The sequence below is a fragment of the Macaca mulatta genome, chromosome 1 (assembly GCF_049350105.2).
Source record: "Macaca mulatta isolate MMU2019108-1 chromosome 1, T2T-MMU8v2.0, whole genome shotgun sequence".
Classification (NCBI taxonomy): Eukaryota; Metazoa; Chordata; class Mammalia; order Primates; family Cercopithecidae; genus Macaca; species Macaca mulatta.
Genome location: NC_133406.1, coordinates 54,432,001 through 54,459,517, shown reverse-complemented (window position 1 = coordinate 54,459,517; position 27,517 = coordinate 54,432,001). Strand labels below are relative to the sequence as shown.

Below are 27,517 nucleotides of genomic sequence, written 5' to 3'. Positions count from 1 at the left end.
TTTGTTTCCCAAGTTTTAATATGGTGCTTTTAAGAAGAGAGCCACCAGTCTCAGATTATAATTACATTTTCACAAATCAACCCCAAAATTTTACTTATGAATAAAAAGAAGTAAAACATTACTTAAAAAATGAAATTGAGAACTGATTTAATACTAAAGGTCTGAATAAAGGTGTGCATTTTATGATCAATATCTTTTAACACAAGTTGGATACTCCAGTTTCCCATCCTGACATGTTGTTCGCAATGCGTGAGAGTTTGGTGAAAGATGATATCCAGATCTACACACAAATTCAACTGGTTCACCTGTTCTTGAATAAAGTTTCTGTTTGGCTGCCCATTTAAATGTTATGTTATATTTTTCCATAATTTCTGGGGATATTACACACGCATCTGGAAATAGAAAACAGTAAACATAAAAACATTAACTATTATGCAAATCTTCATAGACTTTCAGGTTTTCAAGTAGAATGTTATATGATGGTCCAGGAATTATTTCTCAAAACACTATCCAAACTGACTATGTAAAAACATCATATTGATTTAAATAAAGTTAAAATGGTAAACGATGTAAAAAAGAAGTACTATGTTTAATGTACGAGAATTAGAGGTGTATTATCAATGATTCATTACATCAATTGTCATTTTAGGATCCCTGCATTTTAGAACCTATCATTGCTGTTTTTTGTTGATTAAGATATTGGTCAAAGAGTACAAACTTTCAGCTATAATATGAACAAGAACTGGGAATCAAATGTAGAGATCTAGTGATATTTATAGCTAATAATATTGTACTATTTATTTGAAAATTGGTAAGGAAACAGATTTTAAGTGTCCTAACCACAAACACACACACACATACTCACACACCCACCTACACACAATGGTAAGCATAGGTGATGAAGAATGTGCTAATTAATTTGATTGTGGTAATCACTGTATTCCAAATATATCAAAACAGTATATTGTCAAACTGAAAATATTTTTTTGTCAAGTAAATGTTTTAACATAAAATGTAAATATAAAGAGAAAGATTTCCTTTTTTTTTTTTTTTTTTCTTTTTGAGATGGAGTCTTGTTCTGTTGCCCAGGGTGTAGTTCTGTGGACCCAATCTTGGCTCACTGCAAGCTCTGCCTTCTGAGTTCAGGCCATTCTCCTGTGTCAGCCTCCCGACTAGCTGGGACTACAGGCGCCCACCACCATGCAGGGCTATTTTTTTTGTATTTTTAGTAGAGATCGGGTTTCAGTGTGTTAGCCAGTATGGTCTGGATCTCTTGACCTCGTGATCTGCCCGCCTCGGCCTCCCACACTGCAGGATTACAGGCCTGAGCTACCGTCCCTGCCGTAAAGAAAAATTTCTAAAGTTTGCTTTCTAACATAAATATTGGGTAGGCAAGCATTCAGCAGAATGGTTATACAATAATCTGTGATTATTTTGTTACAAACAGCGAAATATCAGACTCATCACACTGATTTTTCCAGGGTCCATGCGAATATTAAAGTACTTACGTAAGCATTTTGGTGGTTCTGACCATTGTCCATTTCTACATGTTACTCGCTTGTTACCCTCAAGTTGATACAAGTTCTGGCATTGATACTCAACTGATGAATCTGGAGCATATAGTGACAACGGGAATGAAGTAGTGTCTCCGTTGTCAATAGGTGGAGGGGGCCCACACTTTCTTGTAGAATCTAAAAAACATCATTTCATCACTTGATTTATTGTGAGAGCAAATCAAAATATAAGTTCAAATAAGGCAAATACAAACACAGCACTTCATATCATATCAACAATTTTGTGATTTCCGGTGAAAGAAATGATTCCTGGAAGAAATTTTACTCCTACAAACTGAAAGTAATATATTTAAGTTATTTTTGCCTTGCGAAGAAACACATAAAACATTAAGAAATATTGCCACTTATAGTAGACCAGAATTAAGAAATGTCTTTTTGAATGAATACATGCTAAACATAGAAAACTATGACAAAGGAAGTTTCTTATTTTGTATTCAACCTTCTTTGGAGTGACACTAAGAGGATACAGGTTTTGAAATTGATGATGGTTTTTAAAAACCCAATAGGAGTTACAAAATTGAAAAATTTGAAAAAAAAATTTTAAAAACATTTGATAGGCTTAATAATACATTGTGAGCTAACAGACAATGTAATCCATAAACTTGAACATAGAGCAATATAAATTACCCACTCTGAAAAAGATTGAAAACAAAAAACTGAACTGAGACATTTAGAAAAATACAACAACAAATAATGCAGATCCATAAAAAGAAGAGAAAGGGTATTAGGTTCGAAAAATGAATAAATAAAATAATGGCTGAAAACTTCCCATTTTGTACATAAGGTATAAACTTACATATTTAAGAAGCTGAGTGAACTCCAAAGAGGATAAACACTTTGGAATTTATACCAAATATACGTTAAAATAAAACTACTTTTAAAAAGAACAAAATATTTTGAAGGCAACTAGACAAAAACTATGCCTTTCCTCTAGGGGATCAACAATTTCAATGACGGTGAGTTTTTCATCCATAACCATGTGGCACAGTTATCAAGTGTTTAAAGAACTGTCATACTAAATTTTATATCCAGTGACATTATCCTTTACAAGTAAAGGGGTAAATATAGACATTCTCAGAAAAAGGGAAACCAAGAGATTCGTCTCCAGTAGACCTATGCTTAAAGATTAACTAAAGGAATTCTTCAAATTAAAATAAAAAGATAAAAGAAAGAGCTTGAGACTTTAGGAGACTGAAAGAATAGAACAATATAATAGATAAAAAGAGGAGTCAGGCCGGGCGCGGTGGCTCAAGCTTGTAATCCCAGCACTTTGGGAGGCCGAGACGGGCGGATCATGAGGTCAGGAGACCGAGACCACCCTGGCTAACACGGTGAAACCCTGTCTCTACTAAAACATACAAACAAAAACTAGCCGGGTACTCGGGAGGCTGAGGCAGGAGAATGGCGTAAACCCGGGAGGCAGAGCTTGCAGTGAGCTGAGATCCGGCCACTGCACTCCAGCCTGGGCGACAGAGCGAGACTCCGTCTCAAAAAAAAAAAACAAAACTAGCCGGGCAAGGTGGCGGGCGCCTGTAGTCCTAGCTACTCCGGAGGCTGAGGCAGGAGAATGGCGTAAACCCGGGAGGCAGAGTTTGCAGTGAGCTGAGATCCGGCCACTGCACTCCAGCCCGGGTGACAGAGCAAGACTCTGTCTCAAAAAAAAAAAAGAGGAGTCAATATAACAGGCTTTTTCCTCATATGTTTTTTCAATTATGTTTGATGTTTGAAGCAAATGAGTTTAATATCGTGCTCAATATATGTATGGAAAATACTAGTGGCATTTGTACTTAAAACGTGGAGAGTAAAATTGTATCTACATAAAGTAAGGTTTCCATATTCCAGTTGAAGATTTAAATGTCAGTACTAGTAGACAGTAATATATTATTATATGTATATAGTATTAGCTAAAGCAACAACTTTTTTTAAAAAAGGTAAAAAGTTATACAAGGGATACAATCAAAAACAATACATATGAATCAAAATTAATCTTTTTTAAAGATTTCCCCACAGGGAATGGAGGAATAGGGTAATAGGGCTGAAAACCAGAGGAAGCAAACAGAAACTAATAAATGACAGAGGTTTAAGTCCTATATATCGACAATTATTTTAAGTGTGAATAGTGCAAGTGCACCAGTTAACAGGCCAAGAAAGGCAGAATGGATATGTAAATAAGACCGAAGTCAAGGGAAATTGGTATTCTGAGATTTATTTGGCAAATGTTTTCTTTACATGATTATTTTAAAGGAAATCACAGCCAGTTTGCACAAACGCAGGACACACTCCAGTATATATCTGCTGTATTCATTTAAGTATATTTAAATTTTTCTGCTTATTTTCACAACATGGTTTGAGGAATTTACATTTTATTAAATTGAGAAGTATTGTGATTCACTGATAATTGACTGTACATTGATAATATAACGTTGATATATCCATCTGAAGATGAAGCTAAGTCTTGTTAATTATATGACCACTACAAAGTAGATAAATAACCTGACTAAAGTACAGAGTCTAGCATGAAGAGCAAAATAGTAACATCATTAGGAATAACTTGAGCCAGACAAACCTGAGACAGAAGAAAGGAAGGAAGGAAGGAGGGAAGGAAAGAAGGAAGGAGTGAGGAAGGGAGAGAAAGAAGGAAGGAAGGAAGAAAGAGAGAAAGAGAAAGAAGGAAAGAAAGAAAGAAAGAAAGAAAGAAAGAGAAAGAAAGAAAGGAAGAGAAGGAAAGAGAAAAAAAAGAAAGGTAAAGAAAGAAAGGAATAAAGGAAAAAGAGTGACAGAGAAAAAGAAAGAAAGAGAAGGAAGAGAAGGAAACAGAGAAAAAAAGAAGAAAGAAAAATAAAGAAAGAAAAAAGGAAAAATAAAGGAAGAGAAGAAAAGAGAAAAAAGAGAAAGAGAAAGGGAGAAAAAAAGAAAAAAGAGAAAGAAGAGAAAAGTAGAATAAAGGAAAAAGGAAAGGAAAGGGAAGTAAAAGGGAGAAGGACAGGGAAAGGGGAAGGAAAGGAAAAGAAAGGAAAGGAAAGAAAGGAGAGGAGAGGAGAGGAAAGGAAAAGAGAAAGGAAAGGGGAAAGGAAAGGAGAAAGGAAAAGAGAAAGGAAAGGAGAAAAAATGTAGTTGACTCTTTCAACAGCTGAAAGAAGAAAGAAAGGAAGCAAGGAAACAAGAAAGGAAGGAAAGAAGGAAGGATGGAATGAAGGAAGGAAAGAAAGGAAGGAAGGAAGGAAGGAAGGAAAAAAGTAAGAAAAATAAAAAGGAAATAAGTAGTTGACTCTACAATTAGCTCCAAAACCAAAGCAAGGGGCATAAACCTTGATTGAGTTGGTTGATATCAGCAGAAATTGCACATCTAATCAAAGCTTATTATCAGCCTCAATCTTTAAAAATAGTCTAAAAGTAATGGGATCATCTGACACAGAATGATGAGATACGTAAAAGAGACTGATAAAGAAAAAAGACTGGGGTGAAAGGTCATCATTAGGGTGAAAAGCCATACCCATACTTATTGTAAACCTATATTAATTAAAATTCAGGTGATAGAGGTTGCAGTGAGCCAAGATCCTACCAATGCACTCCAGCCTGGGTGACAGAGTGAAATTCTGTCTTAAAAAAATAAAATAAAATAAAATTCAATAGAGGGTTACTGGAATGCTGATTAAAAAATTGTTTACTAATACTGTAGAACAGAGTATTCAGAATAATAGTCATTGTGTGTGTGTATGCCTGTGTGTGTATACACACACAATGTACAAAATATACAACATAACATATACTGTATGAGAAAGGTACCATAAAAACTGTTAGGGAAATGTTGAGTTTATCGTATTTTATTTAAAAATGAAATATAGCTGTTATCAAGAAAATAAAAAAATATTTTTTAAGTATGAAAAGATAACATATGACATTTTAGAATAAAGAATGGTATAATGGCTCTGTGCTTTTGAAAATGTATTCCTTTAAAAAGAACCGAAAAACATTCATCATGAAAAAAGATTGACAATTATTTAGTAAAATGAGCAACTTATGTTCCTAATGCAGAAAAAAGGAAAGAACAATACTAGCCACAAAAATAATGCATTTGCATTACATATAATTAAAGAGATTTTATATTCAGAATTATTAAGATGATTCCAACTAATAAATACCAAAACTCCCAAAAAGGTAAATCAAAAAACATCAAACTGTATTTCCAAAGATTAGAATCATTAAATAACAATTAAATTGTGAACATATATTGTAAATCCAGTTGGTAGTAAAAGAAATGCAAATTTACACTACAATGCTGTAACATTTTATAGCCACTCAACTTGTAAATATTAAAATGTGACATCACCAATCATTAGAAACATGTAAAAAAGGAAGGAACTGTTGATATAAATGTATATTGGAATAAATACTGTAGGAAAACTTCTAGAGTTGAATATGCACAATATCCCAGAACACTCATTTGTTGTTTTTTTTTTTTTTTTTTTTTTTTTTTGAGACGGAGTCTGGCTCTGTCGCCCGGGCTGGAGTGCAGTGGCCGGATCTCAGCTCACTGCAAGCTCCGCCCCCCGGGTTTACGCCATTCTCCTGCCTCAGCCTCCCGAGTAGCTGGGACTACAGGCGCCCGCCGCCTCGCCCGGCTAGTTTTTTGTATTTTTTAGTAGAGACGGGGTTTCACCGTGTTCGCCAGGATGGTCTCGATCTCCCGACCTAGTGATCCGCCCGTCTCGGCCTCCCAAAGTGCTGGGATTACAGGCTTGAGCCACCGCGCCCGGCACTCATTTGTAATTAATGTTCTTGGTGCGAGATGACCAACCTCAAATATTTACCCCAGACAGTGATGCTGCTTCGATATGACTTTATTTAACCAACAAGTATTGTGTTCTAACTCTTTTACTGTATTCTTGACTAATACTCATTAATAGGAGCATTTATTTTGCTATGTTCTTATCAAGAAATTTGTATATTCACACAATTAAAAAGTAAAACTAAATAAGTCCGTTGGCAAAACAAGTTGACAAAAACATTTTGCCACATTTAATATGGATGAGTTTGCGAATGTCATCTGTGTTACTTAGAAAGACATGAACATGCTGGGATCTCAGAGCAGTGTACTTACTGACATGGATGCATCTGGGAGGAGGAGACCAGCCATTTTCTGTACATGTAACTGTGGTCTGCTCTTTTGGAAGACCATAGCCAGGATGGCAGGCAACTTCTATAGAGTTACCCTGTACAAACTTTCTTCCATTATTTTCATTATGTCCATTTTCCAAATAAGGAAAATAACATTTTCCTAAGGACCATAACAATGATAAATAAATAAAGTAAATGAGAAGCATAAATTTGTTCAAAATAGTATATTAAAATTATTGTTACCATATTAGAGTGCATAAACATCAAAAAATAATATACAAATAAGTATGAACTAAAATTATTAACAAAAGTTTTCACAAAAAGAAATATCAGCATTGAAGATTACTTATCTGTAGTTTAAATAATTAAAATATGTATAAACTATATAGATATTCTCATAAAGTCTCTATATTTATTTCTCATATGATTTTCAAGAACTCCTCATAATAGAAAAGATCTATTCTCGTCATTTTGCTTGAACAACTCTTTTCTTGGCCCTATTTCTGTTACATAAGACAAGAGTAATCACTTATGTGCTCTCCTCTCTTCGATCTTTGAAAGTTTTATGCATGTATAGCTGTCCAGAGGTTTACTTACTGAGGCATGGTACTGCTGGTGACCACCCATCGTGTGTGCAATGAATGTAATCCCAGTAACTTCCTGAAGGAGTCTCAAAAGATTCATCACAGTAATAGGAGAAATATTTTCCTACAGCTACTGGAAAGTATGGTCGACGCATGCTCTCATAATATAGTCCTCCATGTTTAATGTCAGGAAAATGACAAGGTCTCACTTGCAATAAAAAACAAACAAAAAAGTATACATATTTTTTACTGTAATAACTCATATTAGAGATAAATTTTGATATCACCTTCTCTCAAACATTTTCTTCTGGAATCACAGCAACCATGACTAGTTTCCTGATCCTGACCGCTCATCTTTATAATCTATTTTTCTTTGTATAAATTAATAACCCATCATCTGACCATTTTATTTCTCCTTAAAATCCTTAATGGATCCCAAATCAATTAACAGGACAAGAAGAACCTCATTCCACTTTCTCTAATTCTACTCACGTAGTATGGTCTCTTCAGCAATTCTGGAGGTTTTATCAGCATTAATTTAAACTGAGCTTATCTAACTCTATACCAAGTTATGCTAAAGCTGTCCGTTCAGGGTGTACACATTGGCATTAATTGTTTTTTGGAAAAGAGAAACAAGAAATACGACTCTAACATTAAAAAAAATCAGAAATGTAGCAAATTATCTTCAGAAATAAAACATTTTGTTGAATTTCGTGGCATTTTGTTTGTATTCGATGGCATGCATTCTTACCATAGTGCGAATTCATGTATGGGATGAGATATATTATTAACATAAAAAATATGGGTGCATACACGAATGTTCTATATATATATATATATATATATATATATATATATATACATACACACACACACATACACACACATACACACACACCCCATAATTTAAATAGGATATAATTTATGTTTCTTCTATAATTCTGGAACAAGTGATAGAAAATAATATTTACAACCTATTTATTGTGAAAACTGAGAATGTAACTAAAGACAAATCTTTAAGTTTGAACCATCATAAATCAGAACTGGAAGGAGGCTAGCGGCACAACAGCTTTAGTGTGCAGACGAGAAGACTAAGTTCAGAGAAGTGACATCTTTGCTTAGTGGGAAGCGTTTGCTAGTTACGTAACTGGCTCCAGAGGCTTGTTGGGTGACGCATGACAGCTTCTCTGACCCAGCCCCTCAAGCATGGATGGACAGTTTTCTGCTGAGTGTCTCCTCCATATTGGAAAATCTAACTTTCCCTGCTCTGTATAACTTCCTGAGATACTCTTATATTTTCCTATGTTTGCAGGATATTTAGTCTGAGGAAGAAAGGGACATATATTAAAGGAAATCATTTTAATATTTCTTTTGCTTTCTTTTTTCTTTTTCTTCTTCTTCTTTTTTTTTTTTTTAACGGTCTTGCTCTGTCGCCAAGGCTAGAGTACTGTGGCACGATCTCGGCTCACTGCAACTTCTGCCTCCCAGGTACAAGTGATTGTCCTGCCTCAGCCTCTTGAGGAGCTGGGATTACAGATGTGTACCACCACACCCGGGTAAGTTTTTGAATTTTCAGCGTTCCATCATGTTGGCCAGGCTGGTCTCCAACTCCTGAGCTCAAGTGATCCACACGCCTTGGCCCCCCAAGTGCTGGGATTAAGGCGTGAGCCCCCGGCTCGGTCAAAAATTACTTTTCTTAGTCAAGGATAATTTCGAACCTGTAGTGAATTTTTCATGGTTTAGTTTGTTTCTAAAAATTGTTTTTCCCACTAAAAGTCACTGGAATTTCATAGAGAAACTATTGGAACTTGGTCCGTAGTAGGAAAAGTCAAGGAAAGCCTGGGACCTTTTGTTATGCCAAAGCTTGATGGGGACACGTGAAATATACACAGAAGCCAGCTTCTTAGTGAGATTTGAAACAAATTTGAGCGTCCCAAAGAAGTACAATGGCAATTGATTGTAATGCATTGGGTACTGAAAATGATCAGTTTAAAAGGGATTTAGAAGCAACCCTGCTCTACAATATGAATTGTCACCCTTGACACTTTGTTTTGGCAACTCTAATAGATGAATGTACAATTTATACAACTCTAAAAGGATATTCAAAATTAAAAATAATGTTCTTGACACCCTATTTTTAAATAAGTGTAAATTACTTATGAGTTGATGGAAGAAATATTGGTCAATACAAATTCAATGAACATTATAATAAGTTACAATTACAAATTTTCTGTCAAGTTTATCTTTCAAATAGTGTGGCTTCCAAAAGAGTTGGCATGTTGATTTTATTGTTCAGAACTGAAACATCAACTACCATTAAAAAAAAAATTCTTAGCATAAGCAACTCACAAAGTATATCATTCATTAATCATATGAAAACTATTTGTTGATTTGAATTACTAGATTCTGAATATAGATGAATACAGATAATATGTAAACACAAAGTATTCAACAAGACAAAAATCAGCAAGGACAATACACCCAAGATATTATTACCAAATTCTGATTCCCTTAAATCTTTAAACTGTTCAATGACATAAGTGAGTAATGTAGCAGTTCTGAGAATAAAGTCCTGCGTCTGATAATTAGATATGGTTATTTAATGAAATTAGAAACTGATAAACCATATAACTGATCAACTTCTCCTCTTGTCCATGAGAACGCCAGATGGTTCAATGTTAAATGTTAACAATTGAAATCCAGATATAGTTGGATCTCAGTTGGTCCAGATACATTTGAGCTGAACTACATTGTCACAAGTCAACCATAAAATGATTTAATACTTGGAACCATAAAATCATTTAATATTTGGAACTATTGGAACTTGGTCTGTAGTAGGAAAAGTCAAGGAAAGCCTGGAACCTTTTGTTATGCCAAAGCTTAATGGGGACACGTGAAATATACACAGAAGCCAGCTTCTTAGTTAGAGTTGAAACAAATTTGAGCGTCCCAAAGAAGTACAATGACAATTGATTGTAATGCATTGGGTATTGAAAATGATCAGTTTAAAAGGGATTTAGAAGCAAGTCCTTAGAGACTTACAAAGAGACTTAGACTCCCATAAAATAATAATGGGAGACTTTAACACCCCACTGTCAACATTAGACAGATCAATGAGACAGAAAGTTAACAAGGATATCCAGGAATTGAACTCAACTCTGTACCAAGCGGATCTAATAGACATCTACAGACTCTCCACCCCAAATCAACACAGTATACATTCTTCTCAGCACCGCATCACACGTATTCCAAAATTGACCACATAGTTGGAAGTAAAGCACTCCTCAGCAAATGTAAAACAACAGAAATTATAACAAACTGTCTCTCAGACCACAGTGTAGTCAAACTAGAACTCACGACTAAGAAACTCAATCAAAACCACTCAACTACATGGAAACTGAACAACCTGATCCTGAATAACTACTGAGTACATAAATAATTGAAGGCAGAAATAAAGATGTTCTTTGAAACCAATGAGAACAAAGATACAACATACCAGAATCTCTGGGACACATTTAAAGCAGCGTGTAGAGCGAAATTTACAACACTAAATGCCCACAAGAGAAAGCAGGAAAGATCTAAAAGTGACACCCTAACATCACAATTAAAAGAACTAGAGAAGCAAGAGCAAACACATTCAAAAGCTAGCAGAAGGCAAGAAATAACTAAGATAAGAGCAGAACAGAAGGAGATAGAGAAACAAAAACACTCCAAAAAATCAATGAATCCAGGAGCTGGTTTTTTGAAAAGATCAACAAAATTGATAGACTGTTAGCAAGACTAATAAAGAAGAAAAGAGAGAAGAAACAAATAGACGCAATAAAAAATGATAAAGGGGATATCACCACTGACCCCACAGAAATACAAACTACCATCAGAGAATACTATAAACACCTCTACGCAAATGAACTAGTAAACTTAGAAAAATGTATAATTTCCTGGACACTTACACTCTCCCAAGACTAAACCAGGAAGAAGTTGAATCCCTGAATAGATCAATAGCAGGCTCTGAAATTGAGGCAATAATTAATAGCCTACCAATCAAAAAAAGTCCAGGACCAGATGGATTCACAGCCGAAGTCTACCAGAGGTACAAGGAGGCCTTGGTACATTCCTTCTGAAACTCTTCCAATCAATAGAAAAAGAGGGAATCCTCCCTAACTCATTTAATGAGGTCAACATCACCCTGATACCACAGCCTGACCGAAATACAACAAAAAAAGAGAATTTTAGACCAATATCCCTAATGAACATTGTTGCAAAAATCCTCAAAAAAATACTGGCAAACCAAATCCAGCAGCACATCAAAAAGCTTATCCACTGTTATCAAGTTGGCATCATCCCTGGGAGGCAAGGCTGGTTCAACATACATAAATCAACAAATGCAATCCAGCATATAAACAGAACTAAAGACAAAAACCACATGATTATCTCAATAGATGCAGAAAAGGCCTTTGACAAAATTCAACAGCCCTTCGTGCTAAAAACTCTCAGTAAATTCGGTATTGATGGAACATATCTCAAAATCATAAGAGCTATTTATGACAAACCCACAACCAATATCACACTGAATGAGCAAAAACTGGAAGCATTCCCCTTGAAAACTGGCACAAGACAGGGATGCCCTCTCTCACCACTCCTATTCAACATAGTGTTGGAAGTTCTGGCTAGGGCAATCAGGCAAGAGAAAGAAATCAAGGGTATTCAGTTAGGAAAAGAAGAAGTCAAATTGTCCCTGTTTGCAGATGACATGATTGTATATTTAGAAAACCCCATTGTCTCAGCCCAAAATCTCCTTAAGCTGATAAGCAACTTCAGCAAAGTCTCAAGATACAAAATCAATGTGCAAAAATCACAAGCATTCTTATACACCAGTAACAGACAAACAGAGAGCCAAATCATGAATGAACTCTCATTCACAATAGCTTCAAAGAGAATAAAATACCTAGGAATCCAACTTACAAGGGATGTAAAGGACCTCTTCAAGGAGAACTGCAAACCACTGCTCAGTGAAATAAAAGAGGACACAAACAAATGGAAGAACATACCATGCTCTTGGATAGGAAGAATCAATATCGTGAAAATGGCCATACTGCTCAACGTAATTTACAGATTCAATGCCATTCCCATTCAGCTACCAATGACTTTCTTCACCGAATTGTAAAAAACTGATTTAAAGTTCATATGGAACCAAAAAAGACCCTGCATTGCCAAGACAATCCTAAGCCAAAAGAACAAAGCTGGAGGCATCATGCTACCTGACTTCAAACTATACTACAAGGCTACAGTAACCAAAACAGCATGGTACTGGTACCAAAACAGAGATATAGACCAATGGAACAGAACAGAGTCCTCAGAAATAATACCACACGTCTGCAGCCATCTGTTCTTTGACAAACCTGACAAAAACAAGAAATGGGGAAAGGATTCCTCATTTAATAAACAGTTCTGGGAAAATTGGCTAGCCATAAGTAGAAAGCTGAAACTGGATCCTTTCCTTACTCCTTATACGAAAATTAATTCAAAATGGATTAGAAACTTAAATGTTAGACCTAATACCATAAAAACCCTAGAAGAAAACCTAGGTAATACCATTCAGGACATAGGCATGGGCAAGGAATTCATGTCTAAAACACCAAAAGCAATGGCAACAAAAGCCAAAATTGACAAATGGAATCTTATTAAACTAAAGAGCTTCTGCACAGGAAAAGAAACTACCATCAGAGTGAACAGGCAACCTACAGAATGGGAGAAAATTTTTGCAATCTACTCATCTGACAAAGGGCTAATATCCAGAACCTATAAAGAAGTCAATCAAATTTACAAGAAAAAAACAAACAACCCCATCAAAAAGTGGGCAAAGAATATGAACAGCCACTTCTCAAAAGAAGGCATTCATACAGCCACCAGACACATGAAAAAATGCTCATCACCACTCGCCATCAGAGAAATGTAAATCAAAACCACAATGAGATGCCATCTCACACCAGTTAGAATGGCAATCATTAAAAAATCCGGAAACAACAGGTGCTGGAGAGGATGTGGAGAAATAGGAACACTTTTACACTGTTGGTGGGATTGTAAACTAGTTCAACCACTGTGGAAAACAGTGTGGTGATTCCTCAAGGATGTAGAACTAGAAATACCATTTGACCCAGCCATCCCATTACTGGGGATATACCCCAAGGATTATAAATCATGCTGCTATAAAGACACAGGCACACGTATGTTTATTGTGGCACTATTCACAATAGCAAAGACTTGGAATCAACCCAAATGTCCATCAGTGACAGACTGGATTAACAAAATGTGGCACATATACACCATGGAATGATATGCAGCCATAAAAAAGGATGAATTAGTGTCCTTTGTAGGGACATGGATGCAGCTGGAAACCATCATTCTCAGCAAACTATCGCAAGGACAGAAAACCAGGTACCACATGTTCTCACTCATAGGTGGGAACTGAACAATGAGATCACTTGGACACAGGAATGGGAACATCACACACTGGGCCCTATTGTGGGGAGTGGGGAGGGGAGAGGGATAGCATTAGGAGACATACCTAATGTAAATGACAAGTTAATGGGTGCAGCACACCAACATGACACATGTGTACATATGTAACAAACCTGCAGGTTGTGCACACGTACCCTAGAACTTAAAGTATAATTTAAAAAAAATGAACATAAAACAATAATTATTATGCAAATATGCAAATTGTCACAGACTTTCAAGTTTTCAAGTAGAATGTTAAAGGATGGTTCAGGAATTATTTCTCAAAACACTATCCAAACAGACTATGTAAAAACATCAGATTTATTTAAATAATGTTAAAATGGCAAAGGATGTAAAAATGAGGTATTATGTTTAATGTATGAAAATTACAGGTGTATTATCAATGATTCATTACATAAACTGCCATTTTAGGATCCCTGCATTTTAGAACTTATCATTGCTGCTTTTTTTGATTAAGATATTGGTCAAAGAGTACAAACTTTCAGCTATAATATGTAAGAACTTGGAATCAAACATAGAGATCAAGCGATGTTTATAGCTAATAATACTGTATTTATTTTAAAATTGGTAAGAAAGATATTAAATGTCCTCACCACCTTTACACACACAGATACTCCCACACCCACCTACACACAATGGTAACCATAGGTGATGAAGAATGTGCTAATTAATTTGATTGTGGTAATCATTGTATTATAAATATATCAATACAGCATATTATCAAACATGAAAATATATTATTTTTATTTGTCAACTAAATGTTTTAAAATGAAATGTAAATATAAAGAGAAAATTTTCCTTTCTTTTTTTTTTTTTTTCTTTTTGAGATGGAGTCTCACTCTGCTGCCCAGGCTGGAGTGCAGTGGCAAGATCTTGGCTTACTGCAAGCTGAGCCACCTGGGTTCACGCCATTCTCCTATCTCAGACTCCTGACTAGCTGGGACTACAGGCACCCACCACCACACCCGGATCTCTTTTTTGTATTTGTACTAGAGACAGGGTTTCACCATGTTAGCCAGGATGGTCTGGATCTCCTGATCTCGTGATCTGCCCGCCTCAGCCTCCCAAACTGCTGGGATTACAGGCCTGAGCCACCGTCCCTGCCATAAAGAAAAATTTCTAAAGTTTGCTTTCTAACATAAATATTGGGTAGGCAAGCATTCAGCAGAATGGTTATACAATAATCTGTGATTATTTTGTTACAAACAGCGAAATATCAGACTCATCACACTGATTTTTCCAGGGTCCATGCGAATATTAAAGTACTTATGTAAGCATTTTGGTGGTTCTGACCATTGTCCATTTCTACATGTTACTCGCTTGTTACCCTCAAGTTGATACAAGTTCTGGCATTGATACTCAACTGATGAATCTGGAGCATATAGTGACAACGGGAATGAAGTAGTGTCTCCGTTGTCAATAGGTGGAGGGGGCCCACACTTTCTTGTAGAATCTAAAAAACATCATTTCATCACTTGATTTATTGTGAGAGCAAATCAAAATACAAATTCAAATAAGGCAAATACCAATACAGCACTTTTTATAATATCAACAATTTTGTCATTTTTGGCAAAAGAAAAGCGTCCTGGGAGAAATTTTACTTCTACAAAATGAAGGTAATATATTTAGGTTCTTTTCGCCTTGCTGAAGGAACACAAAAAACATTAACAAATATTGCTGCTTATAGTAGTCCAGGATTAAGCAATGTCTTTCCGAATGAATACATGCTAAACATAGAAAACCATGACAAAGAAAGTTACTTTTTTTATATTCAGCATTCTTTGGAGTAACACTAAGAAGTCACAGGTTTTGAAATTGATGATGATTTTTAAAAATCCAATGGGAATTATAAAATGGAAAAGTTTGACAAATTTTTTTTAAAAACATTGGAAAGGTGTAATAACACATTGTGAGCTGACAGACAATGAAATCTATGAACCTGAACATAGAGCAATATAAATTACCCATTCTGAAAAAGACTGAAAACAAAAAACTGAACTGAGACATTTAGAAAAATACAAAAACAACAAATAATGCAGATCCAGAAAAAGAAGAGAAAGGGTATTGTGCTGGAAAAATGAATAAATAAAATAATGGCTGAAAATTTCCCAGTTTGGACATAAGGTATAAACTTACATATTTAAGAAGCTGAGTGAGCTCCAAAGAGGGTAAACACATTGGAATTTATGCCAATATACATTAAAATAAAACTACTTTAAAAAAAGAACAAAATATCTTGTAAATAACCAGACAAAGACTATGCCTTTCCTCTATGGGATCAACAATTCCAGTGACGGTGAGTTTTTCACCTATAACCATGTGGCACAGTTTTCAAGTGTTTAAATAACAGTCAACTACAAATTTTATATCCAGTGACATTATCCTTTACAAGTAAAGGTAAAAATATAGACATTCTCAGAGAAAGGGAAACGAAGAGGGTTTGTCTCTAATAAATCTATGCTTAAAGATTAACTAAAGGAATTCCTCAAATTAAAATAAAAAGATAAAAGAAAGAGCTTGAGATTTTAAGAGACTGAAAGAATAGAATAATATAATGGATAAAAAGAGGAGTCAATATAACAGGCTATCTTTTTCCTCATAAGTTTGTTCAATCATGTTTTATGTGAAGCAAAATGAGTTTAATATTGTGCTCAATGTATGTAGAAAAAATACTAGTGGCATTTATACTTAAAACGTGGAGAGTATAAATGGATCTACATGAAAGTAAGGTTTCCATATTCCAGTTGTAGATTTAAATGTCAGTACCAGTAGACAGTAATATATTATTACATGTATATAGTATTAGCTATAGCAACAACTTTTTAAAAGAAGGAGAAAACTATACAAAGAGATACAATCGTAAACAATACATATGAATCAAAATTAATCTTTTTAAAAACTTTTTCCACAGGGAATGGAGGAAAAGGGTAATAAGACTGAAAACCAGAGGTAACAAACAGAAACTATATATCAATAATATTTTAAGTGTAAATGGTCCAAGTCCACCAGTTATCAGGCCAAGGAAGGCAGAATGGATATGTAAACAAGACCTAAGTCAAGAGAAATTGGTATTCTGTGATTTATTTGGCAAATGTTTTCTTTACATGATTATTTTAAAGGAAATCACAGCCAGTTTGCACTCATGCAGGACACACTCCAATATGTATCTGCTGTATTCTCTCAATTATATTTAAATTTTTCTGCTTATTTTCACAACATGGTTTGAATAATTTAGATTTTATTAAATTGAAAAGTGCTTGATTCATTGATAATTGACTGTGCACTGATAACATAATGTTGATATCTCAATCTGAAGATGAAGCTAATACTCATTAATTATATGACCACATAAAGCAGCTAAATAACCTGACTAAAGTACAGGGTCTAGCATGAAGAGTAAGATAGTAACATTATTAATAATAACTTGAGCCCGACAAACTTGGGATGGAAGGAAGGAAGGAGGGATGGAAGGATGGAGAGAAAGAAGGAAGGAAGGAAAGAAAGAAGGAAAAGAAAGGAAGATGAAAGAAAGGAAGGAAGAAAGAAAGAGAAAGAAAGGAAGGAAGAGAAAGAAAGGACAAGAAAAAAGAAAATGGAAGGAAGAGAAAGAAAGGAAGAAAGGAAAAAGAATAAAAGATAAAAAGAAATAGAAAGAGAAGCAAGAATAGGAAAGAAAGAGAAAGGAAGAAAGAGAAAGAAAAAAGAAAAGGAAGAAAGAGAAAGAAAGAAGAAAAAAGAGAAAATAAGAGAAACAAAGGAAGACAGAAAAAAGAATGAAAGAGAAAAAGAAATAGAAAGAGAAGCAAGAAAAGGAAAGAGAGAAATAAAGAAAGAGGGAGAAAGAAAAAAGAAAAGGAAGAAAGAAAGAAAGAACAAGAAAAAAGAAAGAGAAAGGAAGAGAAAGAAAGGAAAAAGAATGAAGAAGGAAAAGAAATAGAAAGAGAAGCAAGAAAAGGAAAGATAGAGAAAGAAAAAAGAGAAAGGAATAATGGAAGAAAAAAGAAAAGGAAGAAAAAGAAGAAAGGAAAGAGAAAGCAAGAGAAAGAAAAAGAAAGAAAGAAAGAAAGAAAAGAAAGAAAGAGAAAGAAAGAAAAGAAAAGAAAGGAAAAGAAAAGAAAGAGAAAACAAGTAGTTGACTCTACAAACAACTCCAAAACCAAAGCAAGGGGTATCAATCTTGATTGAGTTGGTTGATATCAGCAGAAACTATACATCTAATCAAGGCTTCTTATTAGCCTCAAGTAATCTATGAAGAAAAAAAATGGAAAGAAAGTAATGGGATCATCTGACACTGAATGATGAGACACAGAAAAGAGGCTGATGAAGAAAAAAGATTTGGATGAAAGGTCATGATTAGGGTGAAAAGTCATATCCATACTTACTGCAAACCTATATTAATTAAAATTTGGGAGTTGGAGGTTACAGTGAGCCATGATTGCACCAATGCACTCAAGCATGGATGACAGAGCGAGATTCTGTCTAAAATAAAATAAAATAAAATGAAATAGAATAGAATAGAATAAAATAAAATAAATTCAATAGAGGGTTACTGGAATGCTGGTTAAAAAAATTGTTTACTAATACTGCAGAATAGACTATTCAGAATAAGAGTCACTGTGTGTGTGTACGCCTGTGTGTGTATACACACACAATGTACAAAATATACAGCATAACACATACTGTATGAGAAAGGTATCATAAAAATTGTTAGGGAAATGTTGAGTTTACCATATTTTATTTTAAAATGAAATATAGCTGTTATCAAGAATAAAATAAACAAAAAAATTTTTTAAATATGAAAAGATAACATACAACATTTTAGAATAAAGAATAGTGTAATGACTCTGTGTTTTTGGAAAAGTATTCCTTTAAAAAGAACCAAAAAGCATTCATCATGAAACAAGATTGACAATTATTTAGTAAAATGAGCAACTTATGTTCACAATGCAGAAAAAAAAGGGAAAGAACAATACTAGCCACAAACAGAAAGCATTTGCATCACGTATGATTAAAAGAGATTTTATATGCAGAATTATTATGATTCCAACTAATAAATTCCCAAACTCCCAAAAAGGTAAATCAAAAAGACATCAAACTGCATTTCCAAAGATTAGAATCATTAAATACCAATTAAATTGTGAACATATATTGTAAATCAGTTGGTAGTAAATGAAAATATACACTGCAGTGTTGTAACATTTTATAGTCATTCAACTTGTAAATATTAAAATGTGACATCACCAATCATTAGTAACATGTAAAAAAAGAAGGAACTGTTGATATAAATGTATATCAGAATAAATACTGTAGGAAACCTTCTAGAGTCGAATATGCACAATATCCCAGAATACCCATTTGTACTTAATGTTCTTGGTGCGAGATGACCAACCTCGAGTATTGACCCCAGACACTGATGCCGCTTCGATGTGACTTTATTTAGCCAACAAGTATTGTGCTCTAACTCTTTTACTGTATTCTTGACTAATGTCCATTAGTAGGAGCATTTATTTTGCTATGTTCTTATCAAGAAATTTGTATATTCACACAATTAAAAAAGTAAAACTAAATAGGTCCATTGGCAAAACAAGTTGACAAAAACATTCTGCAACAGTTAATATGGATGAGTCTGAGAATGTCATCCATGTTACTTAGAAAGACATGAACATGCTGGGATCTCAGAGCAGTGTACTTACTGACATGGATGCATCTGGGAGGAGGAGACCAGCCATTCTCCGTACAGTTAACTGTGGTCTGCTCATTTCGAAGACCATAGCCAGGATGGCAGGCAACTTCTATAGAGTTACCCTGTACAAACTTTCTTCCATTATTTTCATTATGTCCATTTTCCAAATAAGGAAAATAACATTTTCCTAAGGACCATAACAATGATAAATAAATAAAGTAAATGAGAAGCATAAATTTGTTCAAAATAGTATATTAAAATTATTGTTACCATATTAGAGTGCATAAACATCAAAAAATAATATACAAATAAGTATGAACTAAAATTATTAACAAAAGTTTTCACAAAAAGAAATATCAGCATTGAAGATTACTTATCTGTAGTTTAAATAATTAAAATATGTATAAACTATATAGATATTCTCATAAAGTCTCTATATTTATTTCTCATATGATTTTCAAGAACTCCTCATAATAGAAAAGATCTATTCTCGTCATTTTGCTTGAACAACTCTTTTCTTGGCCCTATTTCTGTTACATAAGACAAGAGTAATCACTTATGTGCTCTCCTTTCTTTAATCTTTGAAAGTTTTATGCATGTATAGCTGTCCAGAGGTTTACTTACTGAGGCATGGTACTGCTGGTGACCACCCATCGTGTGTGCAATGAATGTAATCCCAGTAACTTCCTGAAGGAGTCTCAAAAGATTCATCACAGTAATAGGAGAAATATTTTCCCACAGCTACTGGAAAGTATGGTCGACGCATGCTCTCATAATACAGACCTCCATGTTTAATGTCGGGAAAATGACAAGGTCTCACTTGCAATAAAAAACAAACAAAAAAGTATACATATTTTTTACTGTAATAACTCATATTAGAGATAAATTTTGATATCACCTTCTCTCAAACATTTTCTTCTGGAATCACAGCAACCATGACTAGTTTCCTGATCCTGACCGCTCATCTTTATAATCTATTTTCCTTCGTATAAATTAATAACCCATCATCTGACCATTTTATTTCTCCTTAAAATCCTTAATGGATCCCAAATCAATTAACAGGACAAGAAGAACCTCATTCCACTTTCTCTAATTCTACTCACGTAGTATGGTCTCTTCAGCAATTCTGGAGGTTTTATCAGCATTAATTTAAACTGAGCTTATCTAACTCTATACCAAGTTATGCTAAAGCTGTCCGTTCAGGGTGTACACATTGGCATTAATTGTTTTTTGGAAAAGAGAAACAAGAAATACGACTCTAACATTAAAAAAAATCAGAAATGTAGCAAATTATCTTCAGAAATAAAACATTTTGTTGAATTTCTTGGCATTTTGTTTGTATTCGATGGCATGCATTCTTACCATAGTGCGAATTCATGTATGGGATGAGATATATTATTAACATAAAAAATATAGGTGCATACACGAATGTTTAAAAATATATATATATATTTATACTTACACCATAATTTAAATAGCATATAATTTATGTTTCTTTTATAATTCTGGAACAAGTGATAGAAAATAATATTTACAACCTATTTATTGTGAAAACTGAGAATGTAACTAAAGACAAATCTTTAAGTTTGAACCATCATAAATCAGAACTGGAAGGAGGCTAGCGGCACAACAGCTTTAGTGTGCAGACGAGAAGACTAAGTTCAGAGAAGTGACATCTTTACTTAGTGGGAAGCGTTTGCTAGTTACGTAACTGGCTCCAGAGGCTTGTTGGGTGACGCATGACAGCTTCTCTGACCCAGCCCCTCAAGCATGGATGCACAGTTTTCTGCTGAGTGTCTCCTCCATATTGGAAAATCTAACTTTCCCTGCTCTGTATAACTTCCTGAGATACTCTTATATTTTCTTATGTTTGCAGGATATTTAGTCTGAGGAAGAAAGGGACATATATTAAAGGAAATCATTTTAATTTTTCTTTTGCTTTCTTTTTTCTTTTTCTTCTTCTTCTTCTTTTTTTTTTTTTTTTTTAACGGTCTTGCTCTTTCGCCAAGGCTAGAGTACTGTGGCATGATCTCGGCTCACTGCAGCTTCTACCTCCCAGGTACAAGTGATTCTCCTGCCTCAGCCTTTTGAGGAGCTGGGAATACAGGTGTGTGCCACCACACCCGGCTAAGTTTTGACTTTTCAGTAGAGACAGCGTTCCATCATGTTGGTCAGGTTGGTCTCCAACTCCTGGCCTCAAGTGATCCGCGCACCTTGGCCCCGCAAAGTGTTGGGATTAAGGCGTGAGCCCCCGGCTCAGTCAAAAACTATTTCTCTTAGTCAACGATAATTTCGAACCTGTAGTGAGTTTTTCATAGTTTAGGTTTGTTTCTAAAAATCGTTTTTCCCACTAAAAGCCACTTGAATTTCATAGAAAAACTAAAGGAACTTGGTCCATAGTAGGAAAAGTCAAGGAAAGCCTGGGACCTTTTGTTATGCCAAAGCTTAATGGGAGCACGTGAAATATACACAGAAGCCAGCTTCTTAGTGAGATTTGAAACAAATTTGAGCGTCCCGAAGAAGTACAATGACGATTGTAATGCATTGGGTACTGAAAATGATCAGTTTAAAAGGGATTTAGAAGCAACCCTGCTCTACATTACGAATTGTCACCCTTGACACTTTGTTATGGCAACTCTAGTAGATGAATGTACAATTTAAACAACTCTAAAAGGATATTATAAATTAAAAATAATGTTCTTGACACCCTATTTTTAAATAAGTGTGAATAACTTATGAGTTGATGGAAGAAATATTGGTCAATACAAATTCAATGAACGTTATAATAAGTTACAATTACAAATTTTCTGTCAAGTTTATCTTTCAAATAGTGTGGCTACCAAAAGAATTGGCGTGCTGATTTTATTGTTCAGAACTGAAATATCAACTACCATTAAAAAAAATTCTTAGCATAAGCAACTCACAAAGTATATCATTCATTAATCATATGAAAAATATCTGTTGATTTGATTAACTAGATTCTGATTATAGATGAATACAGATAATATGTAAACATAAAGTGTTCAACAAGACAAAAATCAGCAAGGACAATACACCCAAGATATTATTACCAAATTCTGATGAATACGCTCTAAAATCTGTGTTGGGGGTGTGTGTGTGTGTGTGTATATATATATATCCTTGAGTAAAAAGTAGAAAGTTATTTTAATTATTAATATTGTTTTAATAAATTGTGTAAATACCATTCTATTCATCCGCTAGAGCTACCATAATAAAGTACACAGATTTCATAGAAATTTATTTTCTCACAGTTCTGGAGGCTACTAGTTTGAGATATAGCTGTCAACGGGGTTGAATTCTTCTGAGACCTCTTCCTTTGTCTTGTAAATGGTTGTATTCTCTCTATGCCTGCTTGATCTTTCTCTATATGGTGTGTCCTTATTTTCTCTTCTTATATAGACACCAGTTATATTGGAGTAGGGCCCACCTGAATCATTGACCTTTAACTTAGTTACCTCTTTAAGCACTCCTTCTCCAAATGCACTCACATTCTCAGGTATTGAGAGTTTGGACTTTAACAAATGAATTTTGGAGGGATGCAGTTGAGCCAATGCTACTGAATACATAAAGATATTTCTCTCTACCCAACACGTTATTCCACTAAATGAGTTACTTTCTCCTTTGAGAAATACAGGTGAGACCCAAAGTTACAAGACAGTTTGCTCTAGTTTACTCTTACAAAGAGTTCATTGGAGGAAACAAGTTTTCAACTGGAGTATCAGATAAGAAAGAGTTTGTCATCATTCTTTTCTATAGTGCTTTTAAGAAAGTAAGTAAGAAAGTATAGCGCATATGCTTCTCTAATTCCAGTCATTTCAAACTAGTGCTATTTTTCTCCTTTGCATTCTACTTTAATCTATTTAATCTTTATTTGAAAAAATATACCTGTAACAGTTCAGTTAAAAAAGGAAATAACCGGAGTAATTCCTTTTTTTTTTTCCATTTTGGCATAGATCAAGTTTGTTTTGCACAACAAATAAAACTAGCAAATCATATGATAGTTAATATCATAAAACTAAAAACTCTTTCCCTAGAATCAAATAAGGTGGCATAGCTTTGACAGGAGAGGATGAGGGAAAAGATTCTCTCATAAATTGATAATGGGATTTCCAGTATTACCCACTGTTACATTTGTTGAAATATTATAAAATCTTGAATAATAACAAAGTTTGTATTCTTCATTAATAGCCACACACCATTGATTGGTCACGATTTTTGACCCATATGGTTCAGCTGCTAATGTTATGATATAGTTCTTTAACATGGAAAGCCTGCATTCAAAAAGATAGTTAATATAGAAAATATATGACTATCAAGGAGAAAAGAAATCAGTGAACAATGACATAAAGCTCTGAAAAGTATTTTCTGTGTATTTACTTATTGAACATTTGCTAGTGGACTCAGAAAAGCCAATCAAAACATACTGTCATTCCAATGTAAGTTTATAATCTACTTTTTATGTCATTCCGATATAAGTTTATATTCAACATATATATATGTTGCTAATTTTGTTGAAACGGTAGGTTGATGATAATGTTAATTAGTTTTAGCAGCTTTCTTAAGATATAATAGAAATACATTAAACTGCATAATTTAAAATGTATTATTTGATTTTTAATATATAAATGTATGAAAATCACCATATGTAAGATTATGAAAATATCAATCACTCCCAATGTTCCCCTTGTACTATGGATAAGAAAATTCTGAACGTCTTAAGTTTAGAATCTGTCTAATGACATGTTTCCTAATAACGTTTCATGAGTACATTCTCATATCTCCTTAATCAATATTAAATGCCTTTTACACTGCAGAACTTAGAAAACAAATAAAATATTATTCATTTTTTCTTTAAGTTAAAATGAGATAATTTTTTATAACATTAGTTTCTGTTATACTCCCACAAAATATGCCACTTCCACTAGCATAGTGAATTAATCCTCTTTGATTCATTAAAAAACAGATAGATATACAAAGCTAGATATTACCTGAAGTTACATTTAAGAGGGAAGCTGAGTGTTTAGATCGCTTTTAACTTACCTTGTCCATTAGCACAGGAAACCCACAAGGTGAGAATGACATTGATTAGTAACAACATGTTAGATATTCTCAGTAATATGTATTCATACAAAGGTCTTGATTGCACTATTTGGGGTTTGAAATCTTTCCTTGCTAGTTACCAAGTGTGATTCTGAATTTAAGTGCACTACCACAAAGCTAGGCCTTTAAGGTCACTTAGTAAATATCAAAGTTCAGAGAGTTTTGCAAAATCCTTCAATAATTCCAGTTAGTGGTTTCACAATCATCTGTGGAATTGATTTCCTGATGTGTAGCTTATCAGTTGATGTGTACAATTTTATTTAGGGACAGTAATGGACTGAATCCAAAAGTAATATAAAATATTAATTTATTTTATTTCTTATTTTTTGAGTAAAGAGAGTATTAATAAAGGGAACGAAAGGCTTCTGCAACTGTTGGAAGAACTGAGGGAACTAAGGTCAAAAATGCTATTTCCGGAAAATTCTGATATTCAAGAATCTTAGTGATGCCCTCACTAATTATCCATGGTGCTGCAGTGGATGTTTCTCAGGAAAACTTCCAGAATCAAGAAAAGCTATTGTTGGTGATCTCAGCTGCTATGAGCAGCTGCTACCAGATAATACTTTGTCTTTCTCTTCTTCCAAATCTTCTTTAAGTACATCTCATGGGGGAATCTAAGGTAGAAGCAAGCTATGGAGAAAGGAACTTCGGAAACTATAGTTTCAAACTTATGGTACGCAATGCAGAAGAAAATGAAAATAGGAACTGGGTTGATGTCACATTGAAAATAAACATCTGGCACACTAATCTCTTTCTGAAAATCCTGCTGTTGAGTTTGGCAAGCTGTTTTTTTTTTTTTTTTTTTTCCTCACAAATGGTCAAAATACAATTTCTTATCCAACATACTCTTCTTACAATGAGAACACTAATTTTAAAATTAAACATTGGAAAATAGGTGAGTGTCTTCCACATACAGAGGAATCACTAATGAATAACTCTCAGGGTCCACATGTCACTAAAATTTTCTGTTGTCCTTTGCTTTGCAGTACCTAACTTAATTATTTCAGGATGTTTGAAAACAAACCAGTGTGTCTGGACCACATTCCACTGTCTGTATTTTTATGTGTTTAGAGAAACAGACTGATTTTCAGAACTCACAATAGATCATACTGAGTACAAAAGTTTCAGTATATTCTTGATTTTAAATATTTTTAAAGTTGTGTTTTAGGGTATCTTTATTTTAAGGTACAATACATTCATACATATATATAATATATATTTTACATATATATATATATTATATATATATACAGACAGTGGAATGTGGTCCAGACACACTGGTTTGTTTTCAAACATCCTGAAATAATTAAGTTAGGTACTGCAAAGCAAAGGACAACAGAAAATTTTAGTGACATGTGGACCCTGAGAGTTATTCATTAGTGATTCCTCTGTATGTGGAAGATACTCACCTATTTTCCAATATATATATTATATATATATAAAAATTTCTGCTTTGTTGGAAGAACATAACTCAAGTCCACATATGTTCTCTCACTGACTTCTTCTGTTTATTCTTTATTTTACATTATTATACTTGCTGTGTTTTAAGATACCGCTCATTAAAATAAGAGAATCGTGGAGAGAATAACATCAGCAAAACAGCAGTGTAGGAGTTCTCCAGCTTCTCTCCCTCCTACAGAAACTTAGTAGCAACCACCCAGAGCCAAGATTACCACCCTGAATATCCCAGAACTTAGGAGTGAAGCTATTATATAGCAAACAATTCAAAAGAAGAGCTACAAAATTGGTTAAAGAATATGCAATTTAAAAAGTTGTAAGTTGTAACTTCAAAAATTCAAAATGTGTGCCAAAGTAGAGTAAAAATGTAGAGTTTTTTATTTTCTTTTAAAAAGTGAATCACAAGTTGTTATCATGGTAAAATAAGCTGTTATAAATATAAGAATTTTGTGGGCCTCAGAATAACCACAGCACAAAGCTCTAATAATAACACTCCAAGTAAAAAGAGAAGAGTCAAACAACACTAATAGAAAAAATCATTTAACCACAAAAGAGTGAAGAAGATAGGAAGAAAAAAAAAACTGCCTAATGACTAGAAAATAATTACAAAATGGTAATAGTTAATCTTTATCTATCAGTAATTACCTTGAATGTCAATGGATTGAATTATTCAATTAAAAGACAGACTCGGTTAGTGGATTTAAAAAAACAAAAACACTCAACTCTATTCTTGCTGCAAGAGACACACGATACCTCTAAGGACTCATAGTATGAAAGTGAAAGGAGAGAAAGAGATATTCCATGCTGTTGGAAAAGAAAAGCAGGAGCAGAAATATGTAAATCAGATAAAATGGACTTGAACTAAAAACAGAAAAAGAAACAATGAAAGTCATTATATAATGATAAAGACATCAAATCAGCACATGCACATGAGAATTGTAAACATACATATATATACTCAACATTAGAGCACATATATATATATATATATATAAAGCACATATTAATAGCTCTAAAGAGAGAGAGAGAGATTGCAATACAATAATAGTAGGAGTTTTCAACTCCTCACATTCAGCAGTGGAAAGATACTTCCCACAGAAAATCAACAAAATGACATTGGATTTTAAGAACATTGTAGACCAAATAGATCTAGCAGGTATTTTTGGAATATTTAATTTGACTGCTGAAGAGCACATTCTCCTTAACTGCACATAGAATATTCTCCAGAATAGATCATCAGATAGGTCATAAAACAAGTTGTAACAAATTGAAAAAAATAGGAATTATGTCAAGAATCTTTTCTGATCATAATGGTACACAGCTAGTAATAACAGAAGAAAACTTGGAAACTTTACAAACACTTGGAAATTAAACAACAGGTTCATTTAAAACCATGGCTCAATGAAGACAGTAAGAAAAAAACAAAAATTGTAGTTTTAGAGACAAATGACAATGGAAAC

At 34.0% G+C, this 27,517-nt stretch overlaps 1 protein-coding gene across 1 annotated transcript; it reads right to left on the bottom strand.

The window, feature by feature from the left end:
* CFHR3 (complement factor H related 3) lies at positions 1–24,708 on the bottom strand. Its single transcript, XM_028851696.2, has 7 exons — positions 24,540–24,708; positions 20,103–20,297; positions 19,489–19,665; positions 7,290–7,484; positions 6,676–6,852; positions 1,509–1,691; positions 1–392 (listed from the first exon to the last, which is right to left on the bottom strand). The coding sequence occupies exons 1-7, from the start codon at positions 24,595–24,597 to the stop codon at positions 187–189; spliced, it is 1,191 nt and encodes a 396-aa protein (XP_028707529.1). The 5' UTR covers positions 24,598–24,708; the 3' UTR covers positions 1–186.
* Between the last annotated feature and the right edge of the window lie 2,809 nt (positions 24,709–27,517).

Coding starts and splice junctions, on each gene's coding strand:
- CFHR3 (XM_028851696.2), bottom strand. CDS start 24,597: ATGTTGTTACTAATCAATGTCATTCTCACCTTGTGGGTTTCCTGTGCT. Junction 19,666..20,102: donor ACCAGCAGTACCATGCCTCA/GTAAGTAAACCT, acceptor TATGGTCCTTAG/GAAAATGTTATTTTCCTTAT. Junction 393..1,508: donor AGAACCACCAAAATGCTTAC/GTAAGTACTTTA, acceptor TTCTATTTCCAG/ATGCGTGTGTAATATCCCCA.